Source organism: Rhopalosiphum padi, chromosome 4 (assembly GCF_020882245.1).
Source record: "Rhopalosiphum padi isolate XX-2018 chromosome 4, ASM2088224v1, whole genome shotgun sequence".
Classification (NCBI taxonomy): domain Eukaryota; kingdom Metazoa; phylum Arthropoda; class Insecta; order Hemiptera; family Aphididae; genus Rhopalosiphum; species Rhopalosiphum padi.
Genome location: NC_083600.1, coordinates 54066789 through 54078088, shown reverse-complemented (window position 1 = coordinate 54078088; position 11300 = coordinate 54066789). Strand labels below are relative to the sequence as shown.

At 26.7% G+C, this 11300-nt stretch overlaps 1 protein-coding gene across 1 annotated transcript; it reads right to left on the bottom strand.

Annotated features, from left to right (window-relative positions):
* Positions 1-241: 241 nt before the first annotated feature.
* Positions 242-10986, bottom strand: LOC132930084 (uncharacterized). Its single transcript, XM_060995753.1, has 8 exons — positions 10730-10986; positions 10304-10390; positions 10034-10147; positions 3254-3335; positions 2852-2977; positions 1639-1748; positions 1091-1191; positions 242-1048 (listed from the first exon to the last, which is right to left on the bottom strand). The coding sequence occupies exons 1-8, from the start codon at positions 10857-10859 to the stop codon at positions 962-964; spliced, it is 837 nt and encodes a 278-aa protein (XP_060851736.1). The 5' UTR covers positions 10860-10986; the 3' UTR covers positions 242-961.
* Between the last annotated feature and the right edge of the window lie 314 nt (positions 10987-11300).

The following is an 11300-nucleotide window of genomic DNA, read 5'->3' as shown; positions in this document are numbered from 1 at the left end:
AAAAAGTGTAATTTTTATTAAGTATATATAATTATAGATTGATAATGTTATTAAATTATGTTTTAATTATGTATCATCATATATAATTAAATAATAAATGAAATGCTTAAAAATGTTAATTATAGAGTAATTCTAATTGAAATACAAAAATTTATATTCAAATTAATTATATGATAAGCTAATTATTATTAATAGGGAGGGAGGGGGTTATAAAGAGGTATAAAAGATATAAGGAGACAAATTATTTTAAGTTTTTATTTTTAAAAGATAATAATACAAGCAAGTTATCATTTTTTTTCGTGGCATGTAATTTTAAAATGCACATGTTATATTATTTTGCCATTTCTTCTTTAATCAAATCCTAATTACGCTATTGCAGCCAACCTGTGGTTGAATCTCAAGTAATGCACCTTGCACACACAATTCCTAGGAAATTGATAATTTCAGTAGAATCGATTATATGGATCCATTGAATGAGATTATCCACCACATAAGCAGGGATCATGTGTATAAATGTGTGGACACAGTTCGTAATTCAAGTCTTATGTATAATTATTTGTATAATATCAAATATGTATATATAGTGACACGCGCACATTTAATACTAATACACTCTAAAATCGTATAATTTAATTTTAAAAGATTTAAAATTCAAAACAATTAAACATTTTCTATATAACTTACAACCGCATCATTATATCTTGATATTAATGCATTGATATAATATATTAATTTTAATAAATAGAATATAATATAGGTAAATAGTATAATATAATAATTATAATATCTTAATTTTCGTAGATTCAGTAGTACAACACATAATATTATATTAACGTTAAGTTTATTATAAATTAAATATGATGGTAAAGTATATAAATGCCACTAGATGAGTGAAACAGCATCGCCGTACTCGTATATTATAATTATTATTGTTATAATATATATATATATATTATTGTGTTTAGTAGTTGTAATAGCGGTAGAAATCTGACAATCTATAGTACTGCGGTTCCTCTTGATAGTGGTTTAGACCCTGAAAATAATTATTCTACACAGATGTGATGATTCTATTCTGTTGTTTTTATCATACTTTGGATCCGTGTTGAGATCTCTGCTTGCGCTGAAACTCGTTATTTATGTAGAAATCTTTCGGCGACGGGGCAAGTACAACAGGGCGCTCCTCCCAGACTTCTATAGCATAACAATACAATAAATTGTATAAAATATTATTGTTGTAAGTATGGAAAATTATTTATAATAATGGGTAGTATGAAACCTAAGAAATGACACGGACTATAATATTAATAACATATTATTTTTATTATTATATTAATAAATTATTATGCATACTATGATAATATTAATGAACCAGGCGAATTATGCGACAAGATATTAATCTATAGAAAAAGAAATAGGACAATTAATGGTTGCTGATAATAATTCAAGCAAAAACATTGGTAACGTGTAACCTCGGTATCCCATTTAAGGAGAAAATCGTAATGACGCATTGAAAGTAAAAGTACGTGCAAATTATACAATATGTATGACTTTTTGAACGAACGTTTAATACGTCCATTACATTACAGGATAAAAACATTGTAAAATGTAGTGATATTTTAAGTGATTAAACACACTCACCTTGAATGTCATCTTCGTCATCTTCTTCTGGTATTTCATTTTCTTCGTATGGAATTGATTCGTGTCCATAATTTTGACCATAATTTTGAACATAACTTGGTACGGCATGTCTAAAAATATACATTATATATATTAGTAAATCGATGATTATTATTGATAAGCCAATGTTATATTATAAAAATTATATTTAGCGATTAAAAAATATAATTTACACGATCTTGTTCCCTGATTTTGGCTTAAAAATAATAATATATGTTGTTAAAAATGTTTAATAGACTTCCATACAAATAAATTTCTTTTTTTTTTAATAAACATTTTTGTAATTTATAAAGAATGGAGAATGTAACTTATTTAATTTTAATTTTCTATTATTCATTATTAAAACACGTTATATTCTTTTATTGGGCATTGTTATACTTATAATATCACTGTAGAGTTCTATAGATGCCTTGTACAAGGTCTGTAAACATAAAACGTTATGGAATATATATTGTTGTTGAAAAAAAAAATTGAGAATTTCTGCAGGATATGGCCATGAAACACTTGCAGTGTATGTATCACGCAATTCACAATAACCATGTGCAGTTAACTATATAATGTGTTATATTTTCTACATAATTTATTATAATGTAAATCTTTTTAAACATATCTGGGTAACTTTGTCAAATAAGGACGTCCCTTAATAATGTTTCAGTTTTCTATTGTAGTTGAATAATATGACCACCCGGAGTCTGTCCTTGGTAATTCATAAAACCGACAGATATAGGTTCTATACTTTATATTGTATCGATAAAATACAATTATACGATTATGATGTACAGAACTAAAACGTTAAATTCTGATAAGTTTAATTTAACATTAACAAAATAATGATTTATTATATATATATATATATTGTGTCATCAGCTTATCAATTTTATACAATTTTTAAAAACACAATACATTAATTTCAATAACGAAAAAAACTATGATGCTTAATGAAAATAATATTAAAATAGATACATGCAAAACTTGAAACTATAGTAAGTATTTTGTTTTCAAATCCAATCGAAATGTTAATGTTTAAGTTTAAATAACATTAAATTAAAATTAAAATAATATTGTAAATTTATATTCGTTTTCATTAATAATAATATTAATCATACCATATGCGAATAAATACACATGATAATACATTTAAATAAATTGTTATCAATAATTATTTATTACATACCTGGGTTTGTCTCGAGCCTTATTTGCTTCCAGGATGGACATTAACGCCAGCAATTCTTCAGGGTCGAAAGGCAAGTCGCGTTTGGCACGTCCGCTGTCCAAATATGAACCGTATGCTCTAGAACCGCTTTTAACCAAAATATTATATATGTACTTACATCAAAATTACTATAAACCATTAATAAAATCAAAAATTTCAATTGAAAAAATGTACGTGTTTTTTAGGAAAATCCTTATACTCTCTGGTATAAATAATGTGTTGTATAACAATTGGGTCTAATACAATTTTCATGAATCCTCTCTCATTCCTGTTATATTGAATGCCTCATAAATATTTGATGGCGACGTTCAATGCATAATTCAACTGTGTTATTAAGCTATTGCTATATATTCTGCTTCTTACCTTCTCTTAACCGGGGTGCCGAAATGGTAAGCGTTCCTTTTATAACGGTCATCAGCGTCTAACGATTGAAGTCCATAGGAATCTTAAACAATACAATTTGTCCCATAAATATAGTAAGCTTTATATAGTACATTTCATTAAAATGTAATATATTTTGAAATTTTAAAACATTAATTTATGTATTTGAATTGAAATAACAAGAAAACATAAAAATAATAAAATTATTAAAATATATAAATTTAATATATTGTGTACCGTATAGAAAACTTACTCGAATAATATCTTCCAAATTATACAATAATGAATAACTTTAATTAAAAATTAACCAAACAAAATATATCAGATGAAATGAACCCTTTCAAATTGGCATTTATTGAATTCAAATCATTACTTTTACTCAAACCAAAAATGTAGTCTTTATGTATATAGTTATTTCTCAGAAATCATTTCTTTTATGTTGTAACTTATTATTAGATCAGTTGAATTATTTGAATTACACCTTAATATTGTGAAGGGGGAAACTTATTGGTTACACAATGAGTGTGTATGCATTATACTTGTTTTTAGTGTTTGAAGTATGAAATATTTCTTATGAAATATTTCATAAAAACGTGAAACATTGAAATTTTTTCTATTAATATTAATGATGGTTGTTTATCAATTATTAATTATATAACCTAAAAGTTTTAGGTAAAATCATTGAAATGAGTACCGTGGTTGATATATTTATACTATATTGGGTCTTATTTTCGACTATTTATAGTATTATAGCGAAACTTGGTTTTTTTTCTAGGAAATGACTTATTGTCGATGACGTTGACAAACAATGTATCATGTATGATGGTACTATTCTTAAGAATTAAACATAAGTATAATATTTTTATTATATTGTTATTGACGGTCAATGCTTTATTATCCTAATCTAAACGTTGTAATTTAGGTATACGTTTATCTCACACCTATCGTCACACACGCTACCCGACAACCCTCCACGCCGTCTCAAAATACGATAGTATAGAGATCTCCTGAATTAATTGAGTAATCATGCTCTGAAGGGTTCTGTCAATGGATAGTCTCCCTCCTCATGTAAATAATGTCATATTTAAATTATGTTAGCCTTTGCTACTTATCACATTTGCTTATTGTATAAATGATACAAATTGTAAATATATATTTTAATAAAAAAAAAAAAAAAAGGTATACGTTTATAATTATAACAAGTAAATACACATGGACAAACGGTTTATTATTATAAAATTATAACTATTATAATTTAGAGTATGGTACGTATACAAGTTTAATATTTAGGTACTGATTTATCACAAATTGTAATATCAATTATTATTAGTCATTAGTTTAACAACGTTTATCCAGTGCTCAGTTGTAATACTGAAATATTTCGTGAAATATATCACAATTTTAAATTTCATGAAATTTACAAACACTACTTGTTTTACACAAAAAATTTTGAATATGAACTTCACTTATCTTCGCTTATATGATTTTTTTTAATGCGATAATTAGTCTCATATTTATTTTCTTCTAAGTTCTAAGTGAATATTATATATTATTTGCTATGCATTTTTTATTGAGCGATAATAAGTGATAGATATTTGGTTTCATTTGTGTGTGAATTATAATCGGGTGTATACTATATTCACATTTAAACCAAACAACAAATATAGTAAACATATTATAATATGATGTTAATTTGTAGGATTAATAATAATTTATTATCTTTGTTTGAATTTTAATTATAAAATGGAAAATTATTATAATGTTCACTTCCCTTATATACAGCTATGAAATTCATAACACAAGACTATTAAATCATCATCGTTGCATCATATATCGTAACATGCAAGAGCGTGTATAGGTTAAATTATAATATAAGGTTAAGCGCTGTATGAGTACTTTTATTAAATGTTTACTAGTAACAATATGACCGCGATATTGTTGAATTGTATTGTATCACAGTTTTTAACACTCGAAGACTAATACCCCAATAAGTGACTTTTATCATTAACATAATGTGTTTGCCGATTGGTGAAAGTCAAGTTGTAGTTTTAGTTAATTATTAATTAAATATTTTTTTCAAACATAAAAACTTTAATCGAAGCTTATACGAACATTATAATTTAAACCTTTAAGTTCAACTAAAATATTTTGAATTTATACGATATCATCAAGGGAGTTATACGACATGGTAATCAATAATCATAATACAGTCGCAATTTCAGATTGCGATAATATGATGTGTCTAATAAGCTCTATATATATAAAGCCACGTTAAAGACAAACATAAATATCTATAAATTTATATTTGAATCAAGATTGTTTGGATATACGTCCTCGAGTAAAAACGGCAGTAATAAAATTTATTTTAATTGTGATTTGTTATGTTTATTGAGAAAGTAACTTAAGAACATAACAATTATGTTTCATATATTCTTTAAGTGGTATAATAATACTATATGATACTTATTTTTAGACTAAAGCAAAAATGACAATAATATTTTTTTTGTAACACGGCGCCTTATGTATGCAATTTTAATACGACGAACCTGCTAAGCTAAAATTACCTAAGATAATTCCAAAACTTTGTTAGTTTATTATTTATTATCATCTTGTAATAAATAAAATATTATAAATATAATATTCTTTTGAGATCATTTAAATAAAATGTATAGTGAGTGTAAATATGAATATAACGACAATAAACAGAAGACATTTATTTGATGACAAACACCAGTAAATTATTGTATTTGAAGGATCATTTTCTTATTCACATGCCAAATTATTAGTGTGTGGTTTAACGTATTCCTACAGCTAATCACTTACTATATTTCATAACATCACTATGTTTAATTGGCTTATGATAAATAATAATAATAATAAGTGTCTAAATTCCACGTCTGAAAAATTATATGTAAATAAGTCATTTTAGTCGAAAATTTCTTTTTTATAATATGTTACACGATTAAACAGTTAAGAATTATATTATGTCAAAACTATATGATATCTTTTTTAAATATAAAATATTAGTGATAATTGAATATTTATAAATTACTGAACTGATTTTAAATGATTTTTATTCCAAGGTACATTAAATAGATCATTTACATTGGATTATTCCTAATTGCAATATTATTAACATTTAATACATTTTAACATAAGCTTAATCAATGCTGTATTATAATATAAATTGAATTATTACTGGTTACAATATGCGTAATTATTATAGTATCCACTCTCAAGTTATGTCAACGAAACATTTCATACTCAATACTTTCATCTCTTATTAAACGACTTGTTAGCTATTTAATACACGATTATAATTTAAATGTGTTTGTTTTATACTTCGTACTCACCAGGTAGTTAATTTTAATAATATTTAGTAAACTATTTATTAGTAGAGTTTAAATATAGAATAAAATAACAATCGTATAATTAAAGATATGAATATCCATATTATATTAATCAAATCATAATAAATTAAACACTTATTTATTCATCAAAGAATTTAATACTGCGATCGGAAGATTTAAATATATACACAATATTTTGTAAATATAAATTTATTTATAAACAAATTAAATTCTATAATATTCAATCAAAATTATGATTTATATTCAAAATAAAATAAAATATCAAACAAACCTATATAGAATATAAAATACGATGATAATTGATAAACAATAGCAACAATATCATTATGAATACAGATTATAGTTTATAAAAAAGTTTTCGCAAATGTTTGTTTTTCATTTTGAATATAAAGTTCCCTTTATAGAATTTAGGTACTGAATTCGAGCAGATTATTTTCATTGAAATATAAAAAAACTTTTTTAATTATTTGTTTGCAGCTGAACAAATATATTATGATGACCTTATCTTTTTATTTCCCATCATTCGAATCGATTATGCTATGTGCGCATGTCAACTGACTACAATATCACTTTATTCTATAACTCTTAAACTTATGACATACGTATTGATATATTTGGAAACTAATATATTTTAACAACTAAATATAAATTATTAAACGTAAATTTCGTATTATTAATGTTTAATATATTAGTCGTAAGTTCTACTTTATAGTAAATAATTATTTTATAGTTAAAACTCTGAAGTAGAACTGTACGTGGTCTTTATATTAGGGGAAAAATTTAAAGAAATAAAAAAATGAAAGATCTGTAAAAACTCGTTTTAGTAGGTTTTGGTGTTGATAAAATGTATTAACAACGCCGTTTATCCTGCATCGGAGTAACCAAATTAACCAGTACATTTTAATGACAGAACATATTAGGTGAACAGAATTTAAAGACCTTTGTTCCTTAAATCAAAATTCTCCACTCAGCGATTTTGAATAAATCTAAGTTAAAACCATGATACACGATATTTTTTAAAATGCTTTTAAAATATATTCAATAGGTTATTTTTTACAAAAAAAAAGTACTAAAATAATTTAAAAGTGATAAAAATCATATATTAATCAACTAGATTGGATTGGTCAATTCCTACAATGATATTTAATGCTTTTTTGAATAACTTTTCTTATAATCAAAAAAGTTTCGAAATAATGAATTAGAGACCTATTATACTAAGTTTTAAATACATGACTTTTGAACTATCTAGAAAAACTAATTAAATTCGTGTTTAGTACAACTAAGTATAAATTAATAATATTAGCATACGAACAATTTAGAGTTGTAAGCTCTTTAATATAGAAATTTAGAAAATTCAAAAAATAATAAATGCATTATAATTTACTATTAAATATTAAATAAGTATAAAATTTCCACTTTTTTAAATCAATATATTTTAATTAAACGATAATTTTATAAAAAGTATTGTTCATTTATGTTTGCTGATGTAAACAACGAATTCACGATTATCTGAACATTTTTATTATAGTCATAAAAATGTCAAAAAGTTTGTTTAAAAAAAATAGCATATAATATTGTGATGAAAACTGTTTTCCTTATGAGCATCATTGGCTCAGCTTGTGGTCTACTAAAGTTTACGATAAACATATTTTATGAATAATGTGCTTTATCGATATTACATTTTGACACATTAGTTTACGTGGCATTTTAATATAATATGCGTTATTTGTCATTAAGATTTACTAACAATCTTATAAAATGTCTAATTTGGCATTTTCACAGCAGCTATATTAGTGGTAAAATTGTATCAAATTATTTTTTATTTGAATAAAAATTATTAACCAATATTATTTATTAAATCTAGAAATTTTTAATCATCATCAAACCTAGACAGCGCTAAATTTGTATACATGCTTATAAGAATATTTTGTTTGACTCTATTATAAATAGAAGGTTGAGTATTGATTATATTTTTAATATTTTTAAAAATACATTTTATAATTTGATTATATAAAATAGCTCGTAATGCTCAACAAACAACTGAAAAATATTATTATTATTGGCTTTAGTTAATTTACCGTGTAATTTTTACGCTTGAATGACTATAACACTTTTACAAAGTGGTGATTAAATACTTGAAAAAAATTAATTAAATATTCACTTATTATTTTTATTATTTAATGAAAAATTCATCTAAAATATAAATATACAATTTAGTTTTTTAATTTAATTATTCGCTAAACATAATTGTTTTGTCCTTAAAATACATGTCGAGTTTCTAATATAAAATTCGAAATAATAAATTATCATATTTTTTATTTATTACGTAAGAAAGATCATACAATTTCATAAAATAATGTGATAATTGGACATTTTTGTATTTTTACTAGGATAAATTATAAAATCCAAAGAAAAATATTTTCCGTTTCCTTAAATTATTCATATTGTGAAGATATTAAATTAAAAGCTGAATAGTTTTTAATTTAATAAAACACGGTTTTAAGTTTTAACATACTATATTTTGTACCAAGTACCTGACTTATTTGGCTATACCTACACCTGTTAATTAAAATTAATGTAAAAAAAATAATTTTTTAGTAGTAGATAAGCAATACTGTAGAAGTAAATGAAGTGCATAACAATAAAATTCAATTATTTTTACGTAAAAAAATATGAAATTTAATGCGATTTGAAATGGAAAAAAAATGATAGTTAATAATTCTCATTGAAAATTCATCTCCAATTGATAAAAAAAATCAATATACGCTTTGTATGCATTATGACGTATAATAATATATGCTTATATTATTATTATTTTATGTAAATATAAATATATACTCGTAAAAATATAATTAAAAGTTTTACTTTGTTGAATGAAAATTATAATATGTATACGGAAATTTAAGTCTATAGATGTATTTCAAATAACCATTTTATTTGTCTACACATTTGATGATTTTACTAGTTTTGTTTGTGCCACCATCTTATTATATTTAGGTGTTGCTGCTTTCTACTATTTTCATCAATATCGTAGTATTAAATTTGTACTCAACTAGTTTTCTCACACCAATAGATGATTTAAATAATTTTAACAACTTACTATAGTAAAATATATTAAATACTATTATAAGAAATAACACTAGTATATTATGATTAATCTGCGTTTGAAAGGCCAGTACAGTAAATATTTTATTCGTTTTTACATCTGTCAGTGGTCAACAATGTACTATTTATTACGACTGAAACACGCGATGTTATATTTTAGATGCACTACGTTTTATGTGTACGATACATGCGATATTAATATAATATCAACGACTGCGTCAGAGATAATGATGGTGATTATAATAATATTAATATTATTAATAAAAATGAATGAATTGTATATTACCTGGGTTGTAAAAGAGGTCGGCGATCTTTTCGTGTCTAGCTGCCTGGGGATAGTGTTCAAGGGCGTTGTTCACTTCGGGCACCGGTTCTGGGTCGTGGTGATCATCAGGTGCCTCTGTAAAACGGAAGCAACAATGCATATACATATATACTTACATATATATTATATATTGCATAGCTACGTTAACAATCGATACTTCCGGCGGTAGGACGCACGATTGTTGGGGTAGGTATACGTATGATTGTAATATTATTGTTTGTTTCGACTCACGTCTCTTTTCGGCTCTGGCGTAGTTTCTGTTGTCCGCCTGCCTGTTCTGTTGGTTACCGAACTGGAGTACTTCCTGTGTCTTCTTGGCTATACACAACAAAAACAAATGCGTGTGCTCGTTTATTATCGCCAACACACACACATAAAATATACACATTGTGTACGCACGTCGTGTAGTGACACGTTTAGGAATTGTTTAAAAGGGAACTGGATGGTTGACATTTATTATGGTTTTGAAATGTCAAAAAAAATAATTTAATTATGTGTTGGTATAAGATAATAATATGGAACGGAAACTCAACAAGGCTCCTACGATTTTACTACAGGTAAAACACGCAACATGAAAATCGCATAAGTGGTCGCGTGCGTGTTTGGGTCTGGGCGAGAGGGTGTGGGACGGTTCAGCTGGTGGTCGTCAAAACTCACCTTTATTTTTGGCCATGTTTTTTTGGATCTTGGCCGCGTCCGCTTTACCGGGGGCGGGTGACCCGTACGCCATATGCGTGACGGCAACCGCCACCGCGATCGACAACACGAACGAAGTAAACAACTTCATGACGTGACGTAAGTTCGACCGTGCTTGTTTGCAGTGCAATAACGCAGTGTGCTTACTTCTCGGTGTGTAGACAGTCGCGTTCTGTCGGTGGTTTCGGCGGCGCGATGACAACACAAACACACACACACACACACACACACACACACACACACACACACACACACACACACACACACACACACACTACTACACGCTACTGCTGGCGGCGTCGGTGGTGGCGGCGCGTTCCTAGACGGTGGTGGCGACGGTATCCGCGGCTTCCACGGACATTGCGGACGATGAAGAGGAGCAGTTTTTTTCAGGCGTCGAGGATATGGGGAGTAGGTGTTTTCCGCCCGATCGATATTTCCGAGTGTGCGTCCCGGTGGCCCCTCACACTCATCCACCCACGAGAAAACGCCCGGGCCGCCACCTGTCGCGCGCGCGTGGGGTACTGCGATT

Coding starts and splice junctions, on each gene's coding strand:
- LOC132930084 (XM_060995753.1), bottom strand. CDS start 10,859: ATGAAGTTGTTTACTTCGTTCGTGTTGTCGATCGCGGTGGCGGTTGCC. Junction 10,391..10,729: donor AAACATGGCCAAAAATAAAG/GTGAGTTTTGAC, acceptor TGTTGTGTATAG/CCAAGAAGACACAGGAAGTA. Junction 1,049..1,090: donor GATCTCAACACGGATCCAAA/GTATGATAAAAA, acceptor ACATCTGTGTAG/AATAATTATTTTCAGGGTCT.